The sequence below is a fragment of the Coloeus monedula genome (assembly GCF_965178545.1).
Source record: "Coloeus monedula genome assembly, chromosome: 9".
In the NCBI taxonomy this organism is placed as follows: domain Eukaryota; kingdom Metazoa; phylum Chordata; class Aves; order Passeriformes; family Corvidae; genus Coloeus; species Coloeus monedula.
The window spans coordinates 20494865-20521726 of NC_138789.1; the positions used below are offsets into that span (position 1 = coordinate 20494865).

Below are 26862 nucleotides of genomic sequence, written 5' to 3' on the forward strand. Positions count from 1 at the left end.
ACAGGAGCTGGTGGCTATGGTATTCTGAAGGAAGTAAGTACGATTTAGTAACAGGTGATTATTTTTGTCAAGGAAACCAGTGATGCTTTAAAACAACAGAAGTGATGCTATTGAAATTCCAACATCAATACATGGAAATATGCTCCTGTCTGAGAAAGTCATTACTGGTGACAAGTACACAGAGCAGGAAATAGCTTCCACGGTTCAGGGCAGATTCTGCATCTTCACTAATTGAAGGCATCAGGCAGTTGCACAAAGCAGTGACAAGATGAGCTAGTGGAAATAAAAGAATCATACCCAGTGGTTCAATAGATTGAAATAAAAATTTGATGATGTGTGAGCTCTGAGGGATGCATGCACTGAAGGCAAAGCTATAGCAAGGCTTCATGACAAAAAAAAAAAAAAAAAAAAAAAAAAAAAAAAAAAAAATCCACGTTTAGATCCCACTCCCTCCTCCCTTGCCAAAGGTTGTCCCCCTCCCGAGCTGCCTCTCCACCGTCCAAGGCAGCCCTGTGGCCTCCAAGACCGAGGACACCCTCGGCCCACAGCTCGCCATGCCCTGCCCTCTTAGTGATCCCAACAGAGCCCAGGATTTCACGGAATTTTTGGAAGGCGGCTGAAAGAAACGTCTGCTGTTACACCCGCAGGAGCCAACCAAGCCAAAGGCGAGATGCGCCGCCGGTGCTTTCTAGCACCAGCTCACGACAGAGCCATGAAGAACTCGTGTGCCCAAGGCAATGGCCAGATCTGTTGCCATTACCGCCTCTGCTCTACCGAACCGGACTAGAGCGGGCTCTCCACAGCCGGGGAGCTCTGTACGTGACCAAGTGCCTGCCGTGCTCGCAGCAGGGCACTGCTCGTGCAGGCACCGGGACGGCGGCAGCGGGTAAAGGACAGTCCCGGGCCGGCCCCGGGCCAGCGGCGCTCCCGCCCCGCGGAACTTGCGCACAGGCCGCCGCCCCCTTTTCCGGCAGCCGCGGCGGCCAAGCCCGCGCAGGAGGCGGGGTGAGATGGCGGCCGCCGGGCCCGGCGCCACCCGGGCCCGTATCGCCGCCGCCGTGCTGCTGCTGCTGGGCTGCTGCGGCCCAGCGCTGGCCGGCGGCCTCCAGGTACGGGGGCTGGGGGAGCAGCGGCGGGGCCGGAGAGCGAGCGGGCGGGCGGGCGGCGCCGCGGCTCGGTGCTGCCGGTGTCCCCGTTGCCTCCCCTCCGCAGGCAGGGACCGTGCCCGTGGGCTGCCCCCGGAGCCGTGCGGAGCCACTGGCGGCACGCAGGAAGGGCCGCGTCGGCAGGACAGGCACCGATACTGAGACGCGGTCCCCAGCGCTGCCTCCCCCGCTGGCGGACCCTCCCCCGGCCCCGCCCGGCGCTGCCCGTGGGCGGAACCGCGGGGCTCTGTGTGCCGGGAGCGCCGGTGCCGGGCGGCCTGGGGGTTTCTGTGCTTTTTTCAAGCTGATGAAAGTTACAAAACCTCAGACTTCTTATCCTCTTGTGAGTTTCTGAAACTCAGTTCCTCTTTGGCCACGCACTGTAACTTCTAGAGGGTGTCTGATGCCCGTTCCCGGACGCCGCTGGCCGAGTTCGGGGTGCCCCGGGCTGGGTGCGGGCGCTCCCCGGCGTGGAGCCCATCCCGCAGGTGCGGCCCGCTTGCACACGGCAGGTGCCAGTGGGTTTGGCAGGTGGGAGTAATGTCATGTTTCAGCAATTAGCTTAATGCACTGTGCCCACGCTACATTTGGAGTGTTGTTTGCTTTTGAATTCTGCGTTATTAACAAGTTGTTACGCTTGAAATTAATTACAACTAGGACCAAACAACCCCCGCACCCTGAACAATAGAAATATTCTTACAATCTCTGGATGACTAATTAAACTGCAAGTTGTTTTCTGCTTGAAGTACAACACTACTTCTGTTACTGCGTGTTTTGTATAAGACCACAAGCATCATCCCAGAACTCCTCAGAGTTAATAGAGTCTGATTTAAGAGTCAGCAGGTTTGGATTGTTGTCCTGTGACAGACTTATTCCCATACCTCTGCAAAGTCTTAGCCCTTTTTTGTGTCCTGATTTATATTCTCTGTTAAGGAGAAAGGGCCCTCTCATCTGCAAAGGAAAGTGGGAGTTATGGAGAACACAGATTATATAGAAGGTTGCTGTCATAGATCCCAATTTTGGAAGATAAATGTAACCACGTTGGATTTAAAGTGGGTTAAAACTGCAGGTTCACTCACCTGCTTTTGAAGATAGAATTGAATTGAATCCAAGCCTCTTTTCTCGTTAAGGATGAAACTGTAGGTCAATAAATCATATTATTTTGTTCTTGGAGTGTCCTTCGGAGTAGAGGTGTGCAGGCTTTTGGTTTTAACTGAGATGTAAGTGAGTAATAGTTCCTCTGTTCTGTAGCAAGTTTCAGGGAAAGATTTGGAGGGGTTAATTCACATGAAATGTGCAAATACTAAGAAAAATACATCTCTTGTAGGTTTTCTAAGGTTTATTCAGTGTTAATATGTGGTAAACATATGCATTGAACGCTATGGTGGAAATAACAAAGCTATGAGTGGTCATTTCTTTCTTATTGCTGAAAAATCTAAAATTTTGTTCATCTTTCAGGATCAAGCAGAACAGTTTCTTAGAAGTGGGCATACAAATAACTGGGCAGTTTTGGTAAGCATGGTCCAGGTTGTTTTCCTCCAGTAAAGTCGACAATATTTCATCAGGAGCCATAATTGCAACAGTCATTTAAGAGTCCTGGTTATTTGAAATAAATGGAAAGATAAACATTTGGAAATTAATAAATTTGAAATTGTGCCTGCAAATTTATTAGACTGTAATGAAATTATCTTTTCCATATGACAGAATTTCAAGCACTCAATGTGTCTGGCTACATAGCAGGATTCATAAAACAAAAGTTCTGAAAGCATTAAAATAGTTAAATTAGCATACTGCATGTTGAAAAAAAGATGTAATTCTGATACCAGGGAATTTTGGTCTCTTTGACAAGAAAGGTAGAATTTATATCTCATTTTTGTTCTTTTTCAATATGTTAACTTGTGATAACAGGCTGGGAATAAAATCAATTCAGGCAACATAGTGTTTAGATCAACTGTTCTTACCCTAATTCTTTTTTTCTTTGCCATGTAACTTTTATTAGCTTTGAATCATGCTGCACGATTGGTTCTTAATCCCAATTCAGGTCTTAATGACTAATTTGTTTCAGAACACTATTGTAATTACTCAATAGCAGCTGTTTGTTTTCCATATACTAAAACTGAACAATAAAAAAAGGAAAGTTAACAGTAACTAATTGAATTAGAGAGAATAGTTTGTATATTCTACAATGTACAAACTTGAAACTATTAAAACGTAGCATACTATTTTAATACTATTAACAAATAGATGCTCTTATTAGGACCCATAAAAACACACAAAGAAGGTGGAAAATTAGGTCCAAGGACCTATACTTTCTGTCCTGAACAGATTTTCTGCTTGTTTTTTTTTCTCAGTGGTTTATCATTAAGTTTTGTAACAATTGCTACTAATTTCTAAGCAGTAAAACAGGGAGGGGTTTACTGCTGTCGGGCACTTCAAACCTGGGATCATACTGCAATCCCACCTCATCAATAGCTTGAATTAATGTGCTGCAGTGTGGATAACTATATTTGAAGCTTAGTCACATTTTCCATTGTATTGTAAGGGAGGTAATGGAAGCAAGGGGCAGATGATAGTACCTTGAAATGTCTCAGCTAAATTGGACAGTTTGTTTTCAGAACTTTAAATGTTGCTGAAAGGCAAATGTCCTCATGGACTGATTACTGTAGGCTTTTTGGGAATCTCTTAACTGACAGGGTGATCAAACACAAGGGCATCCTTTCAGGTTGAATTGTTATTATTATTTAAGCTACAACTGAGTTTTTTTTATGAAAAGAGTAGGGAAAGAGATGCTATGTAGTGTAATTTACAGCTCTACATTTAGAGCTGAAAAATTAAAAAACTATCAAAATGCTTTTTCCAGAATCTCTGTTTTTGTGGTTTTAAAGTCACCTCTTTTAGGAGCTTTTGAAACCTCTGAATCAGAACCTGATTTAGGGAGTGTTTAAGTAAAGGGAATGACTGAGCCCTGACCCCTTGCCTGTTAGAACAGTAGAAATTGGACTTGCTTGAGGTTTCTGAGAATTTGTATTCAGATTTTGGCTGGAGCTCATTTTTCTCTTACTTTATTTGACTCCTTAAATGCAAATGTTCTCAGTGCATTTTCCCCTGTGTGTGACTTCTGCATGAATTAATTCACTTGTGCCTTTGTGGAAGAATGCTCCCAGAATGGGTTTGCTATTGAGATGAGAACTCTTCCTTTGATTATTCTTCCATTTGATAAGGAGAAAGCAAATGAAAAAATTTATCTTATCCACCTACTGTTGCTGAATTATTCCCTAAAGTGCCACTTTCTATATTTAGTAATGGTTTATGACAATTTTTTCAGGCATTAGTATGCTAAGAGCTTTTTTTTTAACTTTTATTTTCAGTGTATTTTGCTTGGTACAACAAAGATTTATATAGCTTATATCATGAGTTTCTTGGTGTTACTATATCCTTTCTGAATAGTTACTATTTTTTTAATATTGCTGTAATCATGTTCTTCTGATGCAATGAGCTGGGCCAATTTGTATCTTTACACTTTTTGTTTCCTTTCAAGGTGTGTACCTCTCGCTTCTGGTTTAATTATCGTCATGTGGCAAATACTCTTTCAGTGTACAGAAGTGTCAAGAGACTGGGCATTCCTGATAGGTGAGGGAATCTTGGTGAATCTAATTCCTTGCAAATGTGCTGTTAAAGTTCTCATACTGTCTGAAGCAAAGTAGAAATACATTTATCTTCCCAGTTTAACTGGATAAAAGTAAAAAGGAAGAATGCAATCACATCAATGTGGTGAAAAGTGCAGCAATGTTGTTCAAAAGGAAAAGCAACATGTTACATAATAAAATTTCCACTTGGAGCAGGCTAATTAGATCTGGCCACTAAAATGTACCACTTAGCAAATTGGTGAAAGTGTAATGTGAAAATTCCTATTTGCATTCAGCAATGACAGCACTGCTGTGAGAGATGAGTCTTGCTGTACTTCAATTTCCTTTCAGTGTGGAGATGTTGGTAGCTGTGACTGTACTGAGATGTAAGGCTTCCACATCTGTAACTATACTGAGTCTTTAAAGGCTCTGAACAGAGCAACTTCTATATATTTTCAGTTGCCTTGAAAAAATCCATTTTGTGTGATTTTTTTTTTAGAGAAATCAGGTTTTTTGTCCATACAAATTGTGTTTCTCTAGTGACAGCACAAGGGTTAGAACAGTATCTCTTCTTTGACAACAGGAGTAGGAAGGTTCTGAAGTGTCTTTTCTTTGTGTTCCTACTGGAACTTCAAGGGGTGTTGGCACAGTTCCATCCAGCTGTTCCAGAATGTAATTTACTTCTGTCAGAACTGTGGAAGTGAATTTAAGGCACCAACTGACAGTTGTGTAATAGGCTCTATGTGCCATAGGCTCCTATGGAATTCCTGGTGGTCCTGGTTTTTAATGTAATTTAGAGGACTGGTAGTTTCTCCAGCATGTGTGCCTAAAGAAGTGTGGCCTGCTTCATCACTGAAAAATGCATATTCTGGGGGATTAAATTTGTATGGCATTTTTTTTGTCCAAGTCCAAAACTGGACAATTGGAGTCCTCAGTTAGCTCCCACTCAACTATTGTTACTGTATCCTGCAGCCGTAGGGAGGAGAGGAGAGAGATCCAGCAGGCAGGAATTGTGCAGCAAGATTGATTTATTTAATCATTTTACAAACTCTTTAATAGACTTTTTTCTTCGTAGTCTAGTTGGACAAAGGATCAGCCACCCCCTGGATGGATTGGCTATAATCCTAAAACATCCATTGTCAAAATATTTTTCTACTGTACCATAAACATAGTTCTACAAGGTCGCAGGTGTTCATAGTTTATAGAACTCTGCTAACATCTTCTGTGAGAGAGAAAACTATCTCACGGAAAGGAGCAAGAGAAATTCTTGCTAGCTGTAGTTTTGTATCCACAAACTATGAGTGCAATGGCAGCATCATCCTGCTCCCTGTGTTTATTATATAAAAAATGAAAAAAAAAAAAAGAAAAAAAGGAGTGACTTTCTGGTTTTTGAAAGAGAGGATTTTGAAACTCAATTTTTAGATGGATTTTGAGGTTATAAATCCAAGGGAATGCATTGCGGAAGTGCTGTGGGCTGAAAGGCATAGAAAGATGCCTTTTGTGCTTGCACATGTCATTCAGAAGCAGCTGTTCTCTCTCCTGTACAGCTTTTGAAGCACAGGTGCCCTTGGCACTGCCTCAGAAACTCTGTCACTAGTCCTGCCCTTACCTGAGAGCTTTCATCTGCTTTGCATCTGTCTTCGCCATTAAAGTCAAAACAGGTGTCGGTTTTAGAAATGCTGCAAGAACTACCGTGTGACTGAGATTTCTGTTGTTCAGTAGCAAAATCCATTTCTTATCCATATCCAAAGATTTGGAATTAATCTCAAAAAGCCAGCAATGCTTTAGATTACAGTCAAGAATACTCTCCAAGACATTGGAGAAGACCTAGAGAGAGAGAGAGAGAGCGAGCCTGGAATCACATCTTAAAAATAAACATTTATCGTGATTCTTGGGGTTGGTTGTTTTGGAGGGGTTTGAGCTATTGTCGTAATTGTTGAACAGTGTTGTTCTAATTTCTCTTTGACTGTTAGGTGAAAGTAGAATGGCTGAAATGTTTTTTTTCTTACTTTCCATAGTCACATTGTCTTGATGCTGGCAGATGATATGGCATGTAATCCCAGAAATCCCAAACCAGCTACTGTGTTTAGTCATAAAAACATGGAGCTAAATGTCTATGGAGATGATGTGGAAGTGGATTATAGAAGCTATGAGGTAACTGTGCTTTAATTAAAACACTGGGTCTTTATTTTTTAGTGTTGGTTTAAAGATTTATGCAGCATCTGTGAAGTCTGAGAAAGTCTTTCTGTTCATATTACTGGTTTTGGGCAGGGCTTTTATTATCAGCTGATGAGTTTAAAATGCATACCCCTCCCCTCCTTGATATTTGAGTTTGTATTTGAAGTTATTATACTAGAAACATGTTTAGTATACTGCCCATTTTAAATAATGGAGTAGAATCATATTACGGAAATTTCTTTGGGAATGACTGTTCAGTGTCTCATCTTGCCAACACAAAAATTACTGTGAAAATTTTGGTGTGCAAGTGAATTGTTTATTAGGTAAATTTACTTAAATTCCTAATCTTAAGCATATGATCTTAAAATAAAAGAAAAGCCATAACCTAATCATTAGTGCAAAGCAATTACTGTATAAAAATCTGCATTCCGTCACCTTTCTTTTCATGTAATATTCCTTCATACCAGGCAGTGTCTTTACCAGTTGAGATAAAATTACACATCAGTTTCTTGATTTAGTAGTGCTGTAGAATTATTGCTAAAGGTTTATTGGATTGCATTTAAGTGTATAGTGGATGTTTTATTTCTCTGAAGCTTTATACAAGGAAGTGAAGACACAGAACTGGAATAGAGCTACATTCTTTTAATCATATTTTTTCCTGAGTATGGATTTGTTGCTGGCATTTGAGCTGTGTACATGTACTTAAAGAGGAGATGGTGTTTTATAGGATGTCTGCAGTCACCACTCAGATGGAGCTTATCTGATCACTCAGACTTATGTAATTGAATTAATCTTGTTTTTTCTTTCCTGAGTTGCAGAGGGAATTTAAACTTTTGTTTTTCCATGGTAACACACACTAACATTGGAGCATTTTGTGAGTACAGGAGCAGCTTTGGCACGGTGAAGCTATATGCTGACAGGTTTTTAGATAAATGTAAATGTATTAAAATTATAATGGTGGTAGACTTACTGGATATAATTAAGCAACAGGCTGATGTTTGTGGAATAAAGTAAAAGCTGCCACATGATTCTTAACCTGAAGTAAAACCTTACACAGAAAATATCTGTTTATGCAGTTTATACCATGCCATACTATGTCTGGTTAGATACCCTGCATATTTTAGTGTTCCATTATTTAATTTCTGTAACCCAGCCAAAAGCTGATCAGTACTTTTGTCTTAAAAAAAATTACTTTATGCTTCTATTCATAGGTTACTGTTGAAAATTTCTTGCGTGTTTTAACGGGAAGAATCCCACCAAGCACACCACGATCTAAACGTCTTCTTTCTGATGACAGAAGCAATATTCTAATATATATGACAGGTAATTGCAGGTTTCTGTGTGCAATTTATTGATGCTTGCTCAGTTGGATGGGTTTGTTGAAAGCATCAGTAGTCCAAATGAACAAAAGGATCGACCAAAAGATTTTTTTCTGGTTTTAGCGTATCATACTAATTAAGAAAAAATGCCTGTAAAGCAGTACTAGGCCAGTGTTGTTTCCAGTTGAAATGGTGTATGTGTACTGTGCTTACTGTACTAATATTTTATTTTGCTGGACTCTCTCTGGAGAAAGAGAATTGTGTTTACCTTGTTTTAGAAAAATGATCAGCCAGGCTGAATATCTTCCTTTAACCTACATACTTGCCTAACTTCTGATTTTTCTGTCAGGCCATGGTGGAAATGGTTTCCTAAAATTTCAGGATTCTGAAGAAATTACAAATGTAGAACTTGCTGATGCCTTTGAACAAATGTGGCAGAAAAGGAGGTAAGAAATAAGCATTATTTAGATATTGAATACTGAATATCCTGAACATACTCTTTAAGTGTGTCTAACTGGTAGGCCTTGCTTACCTGCAGCAGTGATACTGTTTGTTGTCCCTAAAGCTGTGCAAGAGTTTGCATTCAGAAAGCAGAATTTTAGTTTTTGCTTTCAGCTTCCTGCAGTTAGAGCTGCTCAAATGTATTGCTTTGGCCAAACTGGCATCTTAAAACTGATCAGGGTGAGCTCCTGTTCTTAGGTTCTGAGCAGCTGCCCTGGTAACTAAAAAGCAAAGTATGTATATGGTGTTTAAGCAGAAATGGGTAAGGAGGCTGTTTTATTTCTTTCAGGTACAATGAATTGTTGTTTATTATTGATACTTGTCAAGGAGCATCCATGTATGAACGGTTTTATTCACCCAATATAATGGCCTTGGCTAGCAGCCAAGTAGGAGAAGATTCTTTATCAGTAAGTAGATTTATGTGATCCTGAAGACAATTTTCAGAATGCCTTAGTTAAAAGCACAATTCCTACTGACTTTTAACTAAAAATTTCCCTTCTTATTGCTGAATATATAAGGTATTTAGTGTGGGTTTGACAAAACTTGTAAGTGTACCGTTCCTGCTTGTTTTTGTGTGCTGTCCCAAAGAACCAGGCTAACAATGGATTTCTGTCCTTGGTGACCAGTTTATGCATTGCATAGGATAGCAAGGAATCTTATGGGAAGACTGCTCAGAGGTGAGTGTGAGGAGTATTCAATTAGGACTTACTACACTTGATATAAAAGAAAACAAAACAGTAACTTTCACGTGCTGTAATTATATCCCAGCTGAATTACAGAAAGAGCAATAGGAGAGATCCCAGCTAGACCAAAAGCAGCAAGTCAGGATTACCTGAACCCCTGCACTGCTGTAAGATACACTGGCTCTCCCGGCCCTATTTTCAAAGTCCACAGATCCATGCTGGACCATTCAGAAATGGTTCCCTGCTTTTTGGGAAACACAGATACTACCAGGATACAGTTTATAGATAAACTGCATTGTTCAGCGTATCAAGAGTAGGTTTCTTCACAGCTAGCTATTTTCTTTGCATAATTTGCCTAAGAACAAAAAAAATTATGCATAACTTTTGTAATATGTTATTGCATTCTGTTCCCTCTCCTGAATACTGAGTTCTCTCCTGCAAGTGCCCAATAACTGCTGTGTGTTGTTTTAAAGCATCAGCCTGACCTGGGGATTGGCGTTCATCTCATGGACAGATACACGTTCTATGTGTTAGAGTTCTTGGAAGAAATTCATCCTGCCAGTCAGACAAATATGAATGACCTAGTAAGTAGAATACTCAACACACATGAATATGCTAATGCATTTAATAGTTCCAAAACTAATCTATTTTGTCTGTAGGGTTCTTCAAATGCTTTTTATGCTCCCGCTGTTTCTCTTGGAAGCAGCTTTGGAGGGAGGGTTTTTTTGCCATTGTTAAATGTAGTTTTGTACCACTTCAAGGATTGTCCTTGTTTGAAAGTGCTTTGCTGGCTACAGAAAAAATTAACCAAAATTAGCCAGATTTTGTATTTTTCATTGAAAAAATAATAAAGTATTCATTAAATATTCATTTTAATAGAATGAAGCATTTGCATATGAAAAATTTTAGTAGGAAGCTTCTAAAACCAGCTTAATGGATAGCAGACACTTTGCAGATGTGGAAAAGCAGGCATTGGTGGTGTTTTGCAAAGGTGATTAAACAGTTAAAATTCTAACTGTGCACTTAAAAATGCCTGCAGAGACTGATTTATCTGTATATTTGCTTAGATTCCAGAGCAAGAAATGTCCAAATCCATCAGTGTTTGGACTTAATTATAGCTGAGGCAAACATTATTGTAGATCTCAGGTACGAAGCAGAAGGAAAAGAAGAAGCCAACCAGATAACATGTGACAAAATTGATGAAAATGCCTCTCTAGCAGTGAGATGTATACACTAGTGAGGTGACATAAAAAGTAACTGTATTTTATTTGCTCTCTTAACCCTTTATACCTGTTTCAATGCTAGTTTCTTTGTAGTCATACATTATACTTTGGTACCTTGTACCTGTAAATCCTGCTGTGCCACATCAGTGATCTAAGAGCCACCACATACAGATCACATTGTCATAGATTCATTTCTGTAAAAGGAGCAGCTGCCCAAAAGTTTTATGCCACCCTCTGTCTACAGAGGATGGTGTTAGCCTGACTGCTGCATGTATGCTAGAATTCACTCTAAACAGCCCACACTTGGCAGATTTTATGTTGATAACAGAATTGATTCAGTGGCTAAGATTCAAGGTTCTTTTACTTCTATGGGATGAAATTCTGTCCTATAATTTAATACCTTCTAATTATGGGATACAGACAACTTTAAAATAAATCTTGATAAAGAAAAATATGCAAGTTCTTTATTGATTAAGTATCTTTGTCTAGCCTGTTCATTTAAATGTCACTGTAAACCAGAAATTTAATTTGTGTTAATAATAAAAGGTCATAAAAAGGAACAGTGCTTTCTACTGTGTAAGACACTCTCTGGGAAGTGGTATAGCTGGTCTGGCCAGCAGAATGTTAATCTGATTATTGTGAAAAGTGTAGAAATTTTTTAGCTGGCCAAGTAGTTTACTTTTTGAACTCTTAGGAGAAGACACCTGACTGTGTTTTTGCTTATATGCCAAATAGTTGGGGAGAGCTGAGGAAAGTTATCCATGCTGGTAAATTTCCTACATCATTTAAGTCATCATATATCGATCTGCTGATTGTTGCTCAGGGAGTGGAGGAGAAGGGACCCAAATATATCATGATTTATGATAATTTGTTCAAGGCCAGGTTGGATGGGACTTTGAGGCCTGGTCTAGTGGGAAGTGTCCCTGCCCTTGGCAGGGAAGTGTAACTAGATGATCTTTAAGGTCTCTTCCAACGCAGACCTTTGTGTGATCATGCATTGCACACATTTCAGCAAATGTGACCACTTGACTTTGAGTGGGTGCTTTTCAAGGCTTCATCTAAGAGTTCCAAAGTGACATATGGTTAGTCCATGGTAAGGAGATAAACCTATTTTTTGCCAACAGTTACAGGAGGTACTCTGGCACTGAAATGCATTGTTAGTGTTAGCTGGCTTAAGAACAAAGACCTACTGCTTATACAACTCTGCCTTTTTAAATTAATGCTTTCCAAGATCAGGGTAACTTACGTTACTCACTACCTAGCTTTAAAATTAAATGATCTTTAGTTGTTTGATCCTCTGATATGTCAAATGTCTTCTCTTTTTGGAGTACTGTATGTTCATTATACTACTTGTATCCCGTTACTTCTTTACTTTTCTCTAACTGCTCTTGAAACAGCTTCTCTTCACATCCACCTAAGATTTGGATATTGCATTCCTGTAAAGAATGAGACATCATTTTTCATAATCCACTCCACCTACTCCCCACCTGTTCCATCTGTGTTGCTAAGGGATAGCATAAGCTGTGCAAATGACTGACTTTAGGTTTGATCACAATTCCCTGAAAATAAAGACTACATCGAAATGTCACACATTTGAACTTTAAAAATAAGATTCAAATAAATTTCTAAATGAGGTATCATTTGTCATGAAATAGCTAAATTGTTGTTAAGAAAAGTCAAGATAACAAAATTGGGGGAGTTGTTTAGCTCTGTTTGGAAAAAAGTTTTAAAAAATATGGAAAAATTGATCTAGGAAAAAATGTGTTTAACTTACCCAGTGTTTGCCTTCTCCTTTTTTTGTTAGAAGACTTTGGTTATTAGAGTTAGTCTGCTGTGGTATAATTGGTTTGCAATCCTTTCTCGCAGTGGTAGTGGATGGGTAGGTTTTTAACACTGAAGTCTTCTTCTCACTGCCATTGCATATTTTTGTTCAAATTCATACATGTTGTGGTAGTAAACTGTTGCAGGACAGGTTAGAATTAGTTGGGTGCAGTGTCAGTTTCCCACTTTCAGTGCTGATGCGGTTTTTTTGGACTCTCAAAACCTTGGCAGAGAGACTTACTTGTATAACTGCAGCATAAATTTATGCTTCAAATAGTGGGATTAAAACAAATGCTTACTTTTTATAGTTTACTTCAGACACTTAGTTTTTATGTTTGTGCCCTTAATTGGAGCAGAGCTGGAGAAAATTGACAGCATTTTGGTGAAAATGGAAACTTTAGAGGGTTTGTGTGCATTAACAAATGGCTTTTGTATGGGAAGCGTGATGCTGATGAGTCTAGTCCATTTTCACCACAGGGAGGATAACAAGGATTTGATTTGCCCTGTCTTTTCTTTAGCAGCTGTGTGATAGCAGCCAACAGGAGAGTTGGGAAGCGTTAAAAAAAGAGCTCAGTGTCTATGTGTGCTTGTATGCTTCAGGTAAAGGTGAAAGTGAGCTGAGGTCTCCCTGGACAAGCAGCCTAATGCCATGTGCTTACAGGCTTAAGATAAAAAGGGATCAAAGAGAAACTGGAATAGGGCAAAAGGGAGGAATGGGGAGATAGAATCTGTCCTCTATGAAGAAAAGCCAGGTAGATTGGTTCCTCTCTGGGAAACTTTTTGTAATGTAGGGCTCTATTGTCCAAAGCAACAAAAGCCTGTGCATTTTGTGTCAGGCTGAGCCCAAAATTTCTGCTGGGAAGTATGGCCCGAAACACAGGCTTTGTCAGTCATAATCTGGGATAATTCAAGTTGCATCTGCACTGAGCTGATTAAGACCTGTGGTTTTGTCATAAGAATGCAACCTTCTAAGAGCTGACCCATGATGTAATTTAAGCATATGAGCTCTAGATCCTGTGGCTGATGGACCTGTTTGTGAAAATCATTTGGAGAATTTAAGATTAAGGAAGACAAGCACCCACATGGAGTGTGGCATTCTTAGTCCTGTTATTAAACCTCTTGTGTTAAATGTTCTGGTGGCTGGAATGTGAAGAGCTCACATAACTTGTGCTGTTACCAGGTGGTCTCTGTTGTGGCAAGTGTGGTAGGACTTGTGCAAAATGGCTTTGTGTCCAAAATGCATTTGTATTGCCTTGAGTGTCTGTTGGGTACATAACAAACTTGTTACTTAATAGGCTTCCTGTCTTGTCAGGTGTTCTAAATGCTGCAACAAATCTGTCACTGTTCCATCTGCTTTTGTTAGTGCTGGTTTTGTCTTTCAGGTGTTGCAGTGTGTGCGGGGTGTAGGGGATCTGCTATGTAGACAAAATACATGGGTAAAATAATTAATACAGTTTATAGCTGATTTGTACATGTCACAGGATGTCTGTGAACTTAATGTAAATAAAGCACCTTTGATACTTGAAGATCCTAATTCTGCATTAATTCTTAGGCTGTAAACTAGAAACAAGACTTATGGATTTTTCTTCTTGATTTTCAGTCAAAATGTAGATTCTTGCTTCTTTATGAAGCCTTCACCATAGCTACTTATCAAAGCTTGTTTAATTTTGCATGCCTCCCTTTGGTAAATATGAAGAATTTATGCCTACTTGTGACTTCTGGAAGGTTATAGCAGCATTGCTGTGTCTATATTCAGAAATATATTTGTGCATTTATCAGTTAGACGTAATTGATGGTTGGCTTTCACAGGAGCATTTCTAAACTCAAGTGGCCGTGTAAGGAGAAAGGTTTTCAGAAATGCATGATCAAGATGTTTATGCATTTTAATGTGTTTGTTCAACCATTTTTTTCAGCTATGGAGCTTGTACTGAAATTAATGCAAGTTACATGTGTCATTTATCTTTTATTTTAACAGTAGTTTTGTTTTGGAGGGCGTGTGTAGAGACTGTTGATGAATGAGGGACAGGATGTGATTGTTCATCTTGGTTTGCAGTTTCAGGTCTGTCCAAAAAGCTTGTGTGTTTCCACCCCTGGGCACCGAACGGACCTGTTCCAGCGCGACCCTCAGAATGTTCTGATTACAGACTTTTTCGGCAGCGTCAGGAAGGTGGAGATCACCACAGAGACGGTTTCCTTGGCCCGGGACGTGGCTGGATTTGAAAGCAAGTAAGTAGTCATTATTTAGACTTGATTTGTATAGCTTTGTGCCACAAAAGCAAAGTAGTTGTGTGACTTCCAAGGAAAAAGAACTCTGATTTTCTGTCATTTCTTACAAGGAATCAGGGAGTTAGTATGGACCTCCTACTGTGATAAAGTTGTCAGCTGAAAACATTGTTTAAAAGTACCCATTCATTTCCTCAACGCTTGTAAATAAATGCTGCTTAAGACCAAGGTGTGGATATCAACAACAAAAGTAGTTTAGAATTTTCTTTCTTCCTTGACATTTCTTCTTTAATGCTCAAATATTTTGTTACTGAAATTCCTGCTTATGGTAGTTTGCCCCCCCAGATAAGCTCTGGGTATAAGCCATTAGTTAGGTGTTCGATAACAATTAGCTTTCTATAAACCCTTTGTTTGAGTTCTTTGAATTCTCTGGCCTTTGGCATTATACTGTCCTGAGAATTTCTGTTCCTGAGATGCAGTGATTCATTTGATTGAAATTACTGGTGTAAGTTCATTGATTGAAGTTGTAATAGGGCTTCCGTTACTTTGTGGATGAAGAAAGAAGTATAAACTTCTTTGTATTTTTGGGATTGTGTTGCCACCTATTGGGAAGATGTAAAGGAAGATGTGCTTGTTCTGTAGGGTTTATTTAACATTGTACTTCTGTTTCTGTTGTGTCTTTTGTGCTTGATGATACTGCCCTGTAGGAGGGGGAAACAAAGGATTGAAATATTGTGCTGTGTCAGGGACTAAATACTTTTCAACACATAAATTTATGTAAATTCTTGTCTGCCTTGTTTACTGTTGCTCAAGCTAATGGATAGCAGTTTTATTTATTTTAAAGATAACAGTAACTCTGGTCCTTGTAATTATAAATACCCTACAAGGTTTAGCATATTTTGTATTTTACCTTCATACTGTATGTATATCTGGATCATATGCATTAGTACATACCATATACATCGAAAGCTAATTTTGTGATTCCTTAGTACAGAACAATACTTAGTGACACTAAATTTGTTTTTTCACTGAAGAATAAAAAAAGCTCTTGGCAAGTAACAGACATTCTGCTAGTCAAAAACCATGAAAACTTACCTATGTGGGTTTCTAATTTGTGGACAATTAAAAGGAGAAGTAGATTCTGAAGGACTTTACCATTCTGAAACAGGAAATGAATGGCTGGAATTTTCAGCTTTTTTGTGTGTGTGTGTTAGTTTGGTGCCAGTAGTGGAGGGATTTTGGTGCCTGACACTACTGGACTGGACTCATAGAAGCATGTTGAGAAATGGACACTCATGCACAGCGAGAAATATTATCCTTATGAAATGTTCTGATATTTAATGAAATCTGTATTATATTATCATGGTAATTTCACTTAAGTCTGTGAAATTGGAAGGGATGGGGGCATGCTGGTTTGATAGCTGAATAGTTCTTTTTACAATTTTTTTAAAAAGTACTTAAGTTCTCAGTGTCTTGTTACCATTTGGAAAGAGTTTATAGACAATATGTTTTTAATGGAGGAGAAAGTATGGAGATTGTGAAAAAAGTACTGAAAAGTTGTAGAGCTTGTAATAGACAGTGATGTGGAGTCCTTAATAAATTCCTTAAACAGAATTCTGAGGTCAGTACTTCTTGGCATGACAGCTCTGTTTAGCTACAACAAATTTAAGAATTACAGCTTGAAGTGAATTTATTAAATGAAAATGTTAATGCTTTTTAAAAATGCAGTTTTGGAGCATCTGATCTACAAGAACTAGTTACTCTGGGTTTTTTTAAAAGACTATTATGAACATTACACACATCTATTTCTGAGCATGTTGAGAAGGCAAAACAACAGTTACATGATTTTTGAATGGGTACTACCACTGATTGTCCCAAATTAATGTAAGAATGATTCCTGAATGAAAGAATATTCTTAACCTTCTTAGTACCAGTTAAACCATTCTGTGCCTTTTGGGAATGTGACGACTGTTGGCACTCTCAAGTAAAACAGCTGGGGAAAGATGGGGCTGTCACAGCCTGGTTTATTCTTTTTTGTTTCATTGGGAGAGAACTAAACCAAGCTTATTGAAAGTGAAATAATCCTTCCAAATTAGTTATGACTAACCTTTTTCATGCCCAACATTGTTTTAAAAGCCCTGATGAAGCAGAAGAAAGTAGTAAGAATTGAACTTGAGTCCTTGAGAGTTTATAAGAAGTATTTACCAAGAAGTATTTGGTAGATCACAAGTATATACTACTAGTACATTAAAATTTGTATTGGTTACTGAGTGTGAAGATGTTACTGGTTTAATATTTGATGAAGTTTCATGGCTTCATTCCTTTATGAGTCATGTCCTCTGTTTAGTCTTCCCTCAACGTTAGCTTGATACCTTTTTTCTTCTCCTTTTACATCCTGGTGGCAGTAGAATGTTACAGAATGTTTGTGTTACAGAGCATAACCAGAAAATGAAATCCAAACCTCAACTCTGACACAGTCCTAAGTAGTCTGAGTTAGATCTGATTTGTTTGTTTCAAAGCTGCAGGTGTCACGTGTGCAGATAAGGACATTAAAAGCCAAATGAACAAAAGAGGTGAACCACTGATTACACAGATTATGGATAAAGAAGATGCTGTCATGTGAGGCATGAGCATGTATCAGGATTGTAGTGCTGGCAGACTGTTCAAGTTCTCATCTTGCCCACTGCTGTGACTTTGCCAAATCTTTTCAATAGAAGTTTGTTCCTTTGTTGCACAATTGCTTAGCAATTACTTGGTTGTACAGATCTGCTCACAAGCCCAGCGTGAGCCATAGCTGTGCAACCAGATCAGAACTGGCAGCTTCACGTGGAGCTCATGCCGAGACATTTGACAAGTGAGGCCTTTGAAGTTTCCTCTGGCTTGGGCTGAGACTCATATAGAGAACAACTACTAATTAACCAAGAGAAGAGGCTTTCTTTCTATCCACGTAGTGGTAGGTGAATATTTGCGAGTAAAAGCTTTAAAAAATAAAGAGAAGATTCCTCTGCTGTTTCCTTTCTTCATAGCAGTTTCAGTCTAAGCTGTATTCACTTCAAAGGGCTTGCAGCTGCCTCAGTCCTGACTGGATCTGTAGCTGCCAATTTTAGCAGAAAATCTGACAGTCTAGGGGTTCTGAGGCTTCAGATGGTTATGTTTTGTCTAAATCCCCATGGAAGTGCAAAAGTCAACATTAAGGAGTAGAAGAAATCCTGCATCTTTGGAGGAGGACCCTTGCAGGGTTTAGAACATGTAATAAATTAGGAGTGTGTCTCTTAAACTTGGATTGTAACTCTACAGCTAGCTGGAACACTTTCTCCTTTTCAGTTCTTGTCATGAGGAAAAGATCTGTATCAGCAGAAAGTGTTGGTAAAAATTAGGATGAATATTTCCCTTGAGGGTTGTAAGAAGTGAATTAAAGGCAGCATCACATAAAACCATCCTAGTTTCATTGCTGTTGAGAATTAGGCTTTGTATTTAATACTTCTGTTATGAAGAATTGTGATACTACTGGCAGTGACTATTTTCCTAAAAATAAATAAATTGGCCACTTGTGTTAGCCTGTTACACAAGCATTCCTCCTAATTATGAGTAATTGGTTCATTTGCAGAATATTACTAGCTAATGTTCTCTCAATCTATTTCGTGTGTGTGTGTTGGTGTCTCTTTCCTGTCCTTTCTTCTTTTCCACCAGCTGTTTTCAATTTGATGTGCTTAAGAATTAAAGGTGCTCTTGTGTGGTCCTGAAGCCTTGGGGGATCCAGTTTATGAACCAATAGGTAATTTGTTTGTTTGGCGAGTAGATGCTGTTCAGCTCAGTGGGCTTTCCTTAAAATAAAGAGTCCCCGTTCAGTCTGTACGAGGTGCAACATATTTGTAGTTATTTCAAGTTTCATAAGTCACTTTTAGGACTAATTCTGCCAGCTCACGTCGCCGGACAGCCTCCCGGTTCCTTGGCTTGGCAGGAGCAGTGGCGGCGCTGGGGCTGTCCCGCACTCCGCGGCTCGGGCAGGGCCGGGCGGGCCCCGCGGCCGCTCCCGGCCGCCGCCGGCAGGTGGCGCCATCGCGCCGGAGCGGGAGCGCCGCGGGCGGGACCGGGACCGGGACGGGGCTGGGAGCGGGCCGGGGACTGGGAGCGGGAGCGGGACGGGGCTGGGAGCGGGACCGGGACGGGGCTGGGAGCGGGCCGGGGACTGGGACCGGGACCGGGACGGGGCTGGGAGCGGGACCGGGACGGGGCTGGGAGCGGGCCGGGGACTGGGACCGGGACCGGGACGGGGCTGGGAGCGGGACCGGGACGGGGCTGGGAGCGGGCCGGGGACTGGGACCGGGAGCGGGACGGGGCTGGGAGCGGGGCCGGAACGGGGACTTGGGACCCCGCCGTGCCCGCCCCGCCGTGCCCTCTGCGGGATCCCTTCGGAATCAGGGGGGCGTAGAACTTGGTCCTTGTTCGGTGGAAATTTGACGGGATAATGGGTGGTTATCTTATTTTCCACTTTTCCTCCTGGGCGACAACCTGGTAGAGATGTAACGTGTTTCAGTTTCCGAGTAATGTAAAAATAGAAAAAGAACTCAGAAATCAGCAGGTCTCTACTCATCAGAATTGAATTTTCAGTGGGATTAAGAAGCTGTTAATTCTAGGTAGTATTGTTCTTCCACAAACATCTTCAGATGGGTTTCCTAATTCTTTTCGTGAAGAGCACTAATCAGTTACACACATACTGTATTTTCCTCTAATGTCTTACAAATTTATTCTGTTTTAATGCTAAGTTTGGCTACAATTTTGTAAAGGGTGCAATTCTGTAATCCATGTGGTTTTTAATAGCCTACAAGTAATTAAAGAAGATAAGTGAACCAATACTTGCTGTTAAATATCACTGCTGTATTTCCTAAACTATTTAGTAAATATATTTGGGTTTTTTTTGCTTGCATACAGATAGGTCAATGTATACATAGGCATATATACATACACTCCTATACCTGCTAGTGTAGAAGAGCTTTTCAAGGTAATACAACTGAAATTAGTATGAAGGCTATAGAAGGAAAAATTATATAGGAGGGAACAATTTCACTAGTATAATGTCAGTATAAAATAAATAAGGATGACTGTCAATATCTTAAGGAACAGCAGGTATAAATTGTGTTGGGAAGAGTTTAAATACACTAAAGTGCTATGTTTGATAATTACAGTCCCTATTTAGCAAGGTATTTTTAAAAGCAGCTTTGAACAATATATTTTTTGTTCCTTTGGAAAGATTTTTGACCATGCATTTTGACAGATTTTGGCGTTTTTTTGGTAAAAAAAAAAAAAAAAGTTTTGTTTCAAAACCATAGTTCTTGACTCAGATTTTCTTTGATGATTTTTTTCCCCCCTCCTCCTCCAAATTTTTGTGCGGCATCCTGCATTTTTTCTATGAGAAAACTTCAGCTGTTGGTTGAACCATGTTGTGCTTCTATCATTTCACATTTTCAGTACAACACTGCTTTGTTGAACTTATATATAGTTCGTTATATCTATGTATAATTTTAATAGGCATTGACAGCAAAGAAACCTCTTGGTCTGTAGAGGTACTATGGAGCACAGGCAAGTCAATGGCAATATTTTATTGAATTCAGCTTTTGAATCAAGTTCAGAACTTTTACATTCTTCATAAGTACTTAGATATGCCAGTTGACTTGGGCACATATAGTGTTAGGCAGTGGCCAGGTAATGTCTAAAATTGTTGCATGGCAGATAAAGTGGGAGCTCTTAAGTATATCTAGTATATTTTAACATCATCTGCATAGCTTGAAAATATCCAGGTATCACAGGATATTCCATTTAGGGTTTTTATCTTGTTTTCCGTTATACATTTCTTTTTACACCTTTCCTATGTAACATTCTTATGTTGTTTCATTATTTCTTCTTCGTCTCTCCTCCCTGTGTGATCTTTACCTGCTATTATTTTTGCAGTTGAGCAGGCTGCTTTATAATTGCAGTCTCCTGAAGTGCTTGTTATTCTTTCTAGTGCTATTTATATGGAGGTCCTGGCTTGATCTTCTTGCTTTGCTGCCCAGGTGCTAAATAAAAATTAATGTCTGTTCCTGGAGGTACTTCTGTAGCTGTGTACTCTGTGTTTCTGCTGAAGAAGACCATGACAACAGCTGTAGTATTTGGTATATGGCATGTTTTCAGCACAGTGAGATAACATGTGAGTTTCAATAAAACTGTATTACTATTATTTGCTTCCTGTCAGAAGTACCAGCACTGCTGTTGATGTTTGTTAGGATACTCTTCTTGTGTGATTTCTAGCAGAGTGAAAAAACTGGGGGTGAAGAGAAACAGGTGTCTGGAAGCAGTGATTGTGGGACTCTTAGGTCTTTGGAATTTAGTGGCCAAGCTCACACTGGCATTCTTTATGCCCTAGAAATTAATCTGGGCACATAACTATTAAATTTCCAAGGCTCAAGCAACATTACTGCTTTTTAAAAAATACGTTATTAAGCCATATGCAAATGCTTTCAGTCTTTGCCTGTTTCCATATTATGAAAAAGCTTACACTTGATTTTTTTGGGCGCCTGAGGGATGACCTTCTGGATGGTCAGAAATTTCTCCCTCTGAAAATTTGTGTCTTGCCCAAAGCTGTGGCAGGAAGGGTGCAGTCTGCCTTCACAACATATTTATATAATGATGGTTAAAAGACCATAAACTGGTCTCAGTTTACATCTTCCAGCCCTCCCAATAGGAGGGACCTTTCCTAAGTCAAGTGTTTGGTGGACCAAAGCTTACATCATAGAGCTATTACATTTATTACTTAAATACAAGTCCCTGAAGCCCTGTTGTTGGATTTGGTGGGCAGCATGATGGTCTGGAAGATTGAGATGTGTCCCTGCACTGCTTCTTTCTGAAGGCTCTACTACACTCAGAGAAGTTAGGCTGCACAGTGGGCATACTGAGAGACCTAGTTCTTTAGCAAAGAAGTGAAATGGAAGTTGTGAAAGAAGAGCTGAACTCGAAAAAGAAGCATTGCATTATTGCCAGGCATCTCTTTTCTTTCCAGCTAGCTCTTTGAATAGACCAGTGCGAATTTCTGATATCAGGGGAGCAAGAAAGTCACAATTGCATCAAAGGATGGAAAGAAAACTAGAGGTGATTACAAAAGGCAATTCTGATCACATAAAGCACTGGATTTACAGATGGCTTGCTGAGCACTATTTAATATTACTGTATAAAATGGGATTGTTTTATGTGTTTGGTCAAGAGTATCAGAAATCTATAGAAACAGATGCTGAATACATCTACCAAAGTGCCCAAGCTGCTGCTAAGATTATTTTATAAAATTTGTAGGACAGCAAAATATTATATCTGTGGTGAGATTGATCTTTCAGGAAAATATAGTAATACTGCAAACAAAAAATTTAGTGCAAAATGGGATTTATTCAGCATTTTTGCAGGCAGAAGACTGATTGCATGATGGGTTTGTTATTGATAAATACCACGAGAAACAAACAAGAAGTAATGAAGCACAATGAAGTGTTTTGTATCCCCTGAAGTGGAAAAAAAAAAAAAAAAGGATGAAAGCAGGATATATAGGGAGCTGGAGGAATACCTGTTCAAGGGCTCGATATGTCATGTCTTTTGAATCCTAGTAAACTTAATTCAGCTGGTTCCAGTTTACTATTTGAAGATTCCTGGGGTGGCAACTGTGGTTGTTCAGGTTTTACAGAATGGTGACAGCCCAGCTCTGTTCTGCCAGTTAAATTGGGCACAAGTTTACATGATATTGAAAAAGAACTGAAAAGGTTGAAAACGCCTTACTCATCTGCCTAGACATCTGATCTCATTTGGAATATAAAGACAGACAGGATTTCTCTTTCACAAAATGAACTGGAAGTTGCTACTCTGCGTATAAGTGTAGAAATGTGTTCATATTCTGTATTGTAGCACCAGAATTTATTGCAAACTGAAATTACTATTTTTTTAATGTAACTAAAATATATTTATGTTTCTTATGGATGCGGGAATGGTTCAAAACAGTGGACTTCCAACATATGTAAATTGAAACCACCAGATTATTTAGGGAATTCACCTTTCACTTTGTGCATACTACATAAAATTAGTGAGAGCACAGCATTACTTGAACAGCATTTTGGTGACAGGCAGGAATGAGAATTTAGAAGCAAGTTTGGGGAGGGAGAATGTGTCTTTTTCCCACCCCAGCCAAGTGTTGAGACATTAGTAGTTCAGTCCAGTAGTTCCCAAGAGAAGGCAAGACCACAGTGGAGGCTAGAATCTCCCCTTTCCTATAGGGAAGGGAGTTGTTGAGCACTGGTATCCACAGTTGCTTTAGCATAAATTCCTTAAATTATGTGATAGCCATTTCAAATGTCTCTTCCTACTGGTTAAAAAAGTTGCTGAAGTGTAGCTGATGTACAAGTTTATTCCTCTACTAAGGGAATGGTTTATCAGAAACTGAAACAATTAAAAATGTCGCACCTTCTTCCTGCCTTCTGTTGCTGTATTTTTAATTTTACAGTGGTATTTTCTGTATAATTCTCTGTGTAATTGCTATGTGAAAAACATACAAAAAGTCAATTCTGGAGGGATCAGATGCAGAGGAAGAGACTGAATAATACTGGCAATGTATTGGTATAATTTTAGACACTGATTGAAGGATAAGGAAAAGCTCTGCTTAATCTTTCAGGTTAATCTTCAACAGATGATAATCTTTAAATTGACGTTATGTTTTCACTCTTTATGTTTCTTGCTGCAATATTTTTTTAAATGTTCATTAGATTGTTGGTTTTTCAGCAATGAGCGATAAATGACAGACATTTGGATTCATACAGCTTCAGAATGTATGGAGGGGTACTTTGTAGAAGTGGGTTACCTCTTGTACTTTGCAAAACGTTTGAATTCACATTTAACATGAGGAATCTGAGTACCCCCATCAAGTTAACCATTACTGAACGTGGGTTTGCTGTCCTGGGACACTGAATGCTCTTAAGCCAAAGCTGGGTGCGTTTATCCTGCCTAGGAAAGCCAAACTGGCTGTCAGAGTATGCTACTGAAATGCATCTCCCAAATGCCGTAGCTGCACCGTAGCTGTTCCCAGGCACTCTGGGAGCCCGTTCCACTTGCTCTGCTCGAGGGGAACTGCAAGGAGAGAGCAGATGGTCTGTGTGCTCCTCACTGAGGGCACTGTGGCACGGAGGGGCAGAGTTAATCTGTGCCGAGGGCTGTGGTGTCCTGCTGAACGGCGCCGTTTGCCTTGCAGTTTGCTCAGACCCCATCTGGGCTCTCAGAGGGACAGGAGGCTGCTTGGTGCCAAGATGTTTTCCCTGTGGCTGCCTTCCTGGAGATGCAGTCTGGGGCCACTGTTCTGCTGGCAGAAGCTTCCCAAAACTGGGGCCAAATCTGGATTGCAGATTACCCATCTGAATTTCCTCCCAAGCAGCACAGTGCTCTGAAGGATAGGAATGGTTAGATCTTCTATGCAATCAGAAACACTACCTAAGTGTAAACTGTGTGAAAGGAGGAGATAAGAGTATGGTTTTCCTCTAGTTCCACAGTAGTTATTTAAATTTGACAGGTGGGGTAGTGCAGACAATATTATAGTTGTATTAAAATAATTTGAGTGAGATAAAAACCAGAAAGGGTTACTTGTATTCCTAGATGATTCCTGATCCTGTGTTATCTGCAAGTGAGACATGTTACCACAGACATGCTCTAAAATTTCAGTAACATTTTTGTGTTTGAAATACTAGGACAAAAGTAACACCTCTAAATAGTTAGCAATTTATAACTCTTTTTAGTTTGGGAGAATATAGTGAAGCCTGTAGTTACTCTTAGGTTTATCTCAATTTAACTGTAACATAATATTTAAGCTTCATAGTTCCCCACTGGCTAGTATTTTTTTTCTGTTGGTTATTTAAGAGTCTGAACCATGACTCCCTGCTAGAATAAAATAGGAATGAAGACTTCTTGCTGTAGGTCTAAATTTTAACTGGGGAATTGGAGCAGAACAGCCACTAGGTGAAACTGCTCTAAATCTGGGCCGTAGAGGACGTAACCTCTGTTTCTTCCTCAGCTGTCAAATAGAGTGCCCTAGTTCCTTTTTCCTTTGTGTGTGGTTCCCCTCTGATACAGTTTTTACTAACAGGTACTTTATTACAAAACATTCTGAGCTGACTTCTATCTTATTAGATGCTTAGAAGCTTTTACAAATGTCTCCATAAAAATATATGGCATATCTGTAAAATGGATAAATCCGCACTCTACTGTAATGTTTTAAAACTGGAAACTGTGTGCACACAAAAAATGTGGTTAGATAGAAAATTGTCCTTAAATCAGAGTATTTCTATGTGGTTTGCAAATCTAATGGCACTACTGAAAAATACCAGACTATTTATTAATCTGTGCGTTTATAAAGTAATTTAGGAAGGGCAAGAGAAAGTATTAGGTAGCTCTGGCAGGAAGACTTCTCGTGCCATAGATTCAAAGGTGGTTTACATCAGTGTCACTCTAAATATTTTATAGTAATAATCATTGTATTTATGTGATGTGTCTGTTCAGTTAATAACAAGTAGCTATGTCATGAAAACAGCTTCTCCAGTTGTCATTCTTGGGGATGCTTCCAGCAACACTGGAAGCTGTGGAAAGGTCAGGGAGGAGGACACACTTCCAGTTGGTGGTGGAGTGTGGGAGAAAAAAATGTAGTTTTTTATGTAGCTGTACATATTCTGGAAACAGATTCCATTCAGGTCACAAAATTCTTATTATACTGCACTATTGAGGTTTTGCACAAACATAATTATTTCTTTAACACTATGGGAGAGTATGCATGAGTCAGTTGGTAATTCTGTGCCATATTATGACTGTTCTTAAATTCAGATAATAGTAAATATAAAACAAAAAATTACAGTGCAGTTCTTAAAAGATTATCATTATCACTGCATTGAATTTTGTGTACATTTATATGAGTTTTATGGATGAAAATAATAGATGCAAGAGATGTCTTAAGAATAATAGTGATTAGTAATTTGAGGTGGTATTTATTTATGGTAGTACATCACCCAGGAGGTACTCAGTTGAGTTTTCAGATAGCCTAGGTAATTGTCTCTTACTGGTTTCTAACTGTTTTTTTCTGCTTTCTCTGGATGTAAAATGAAGGCCTTTAGAAGATACATTGAGACTAGAAAGAAAAAGTGGGGGGAGGGGAAGCTCATTTTATGTCTTGGTAATTATATCATAAAATGCAGCTATGGAAGAGCCCTAATTGCTCTGTGACTGTTGCCTGTATCTTGCTGTGAGCATAAGAGGAAGCTGTAGAATTTGTGGCTGATACAGATATCATTAGAAAGAAGATCCCACCTACTGAGGAAATCTAACCATCTTTAATGTGCCAAATGAATATGCAACCTGAACACGGTAACAAACTGAAGTCTCAGTAAAACTAGGGTAATGTAAATTGAAATAGGGAATAATTAATGTATTAATGCATTTTATGCCTACTGTGCTCATCTAGTAATCAGATTATTTTGTTAAATGTAATCAGAATTGTAAAAAGAATAATTATATAATAAAGCTAACTTCACCAGAAATTGGAAGAGAAACAAAAATTGCTGAAATGAAGTGATGGAAATTGTAGATTATTTATTTTCACCTGTCCTTGTAAAATAGAAGAGTAATTTTTAGGTATGCTAAATAGAAAAATAGAGTTGGAAAAAGTTAATAGGAGAGGAGGGAATCAGGAAATCAATATAATCAGAAATAACAGCAATATACGTGTTAGTCATCTACTCAAGTCAAAAAACATGATGCGCTTCTGATTATAAAACCTGAAATTAAGGCAAATTTCTGTAACTGTAATAAAAGACAAAAAGATGAATTATTACTGTTGAGGCAAATGGATATTGAATGCAAACCATCCCCAGAGAAAGTAATACAAAATCATTTTCAGAGTTGAATTCTATGAAACAATAATTTCCTTAGCTTGTAAAGCCTTTCTCTTTTTGCTCATGTTTTTGATATTGCTTAAGAAAATTACGCCATTAAAGGTGAATTTATTTTAGCAAGGGTTATTTCAGTAGCCTACTCTGCTGAACTGAACCAAACTGTCTCCAATACGGCCCTGCCTGTAAACATTACAAAGTCAGGGGCCAGGT

General features: G+C 39.3%; 1 protein-coding gene across 4 annotated transcripts in view; it reads left to right on the forward strand.

The window, feature by feature from the left end:
* Window positions 1–979: 979 nt before the first annotated feature.
* Window positions 980–26862, forward strand: part of PIGK (phosphatidylinositol glycan anchor biosynthesis class K) — a 64898-nt gene continuing 39015 nt past the window's right edge. The window contains exons 1-10 of one of the 4 annotated variants that reach the window (XM_082287621.1): window positions 980–1109; window positions 2604–2657; window positions 4684–4775; window positions 6790–6925; window positions 8161–8272; window positions 8618–8714; window positions 9059–9176; window positions 9926–10036; window positions 14550–14722; window positions 18410–18568. In XM_082287621.1, the coding sequence (XP_082143747.1) occupies window positions 1011–1109; window positions 2604–2657; window positions 4684–4775; window positions 6790–6925; window positions 8161–8272; window positions 8618–8714; window positions 9059–9176; window positions 9926–10036; window positions 14550–14722; window positions 18410–18440 (1023 nt within the window). In that variant the 5' untranslated portion in view covers window positions 980–1010 and the 3' untranslated portion in view covers window positions 18441–18568. Of the gene's footprint in view, window positions 1110–2603; window positions 2658–4683; window positions 4776–6789; window positions 6926–8160; window positions 8273–8617; window positions 8715–9058; window positions 9177–9925; window positions 10037–14549; window positions 14723–18409; window positions 18569–26862 lie in introns of those variants that run through there. The other 3 variants (XM_082287618.1, XM_082287620.1, XM_082287619.1) reach the window with 3 other exon arrangements.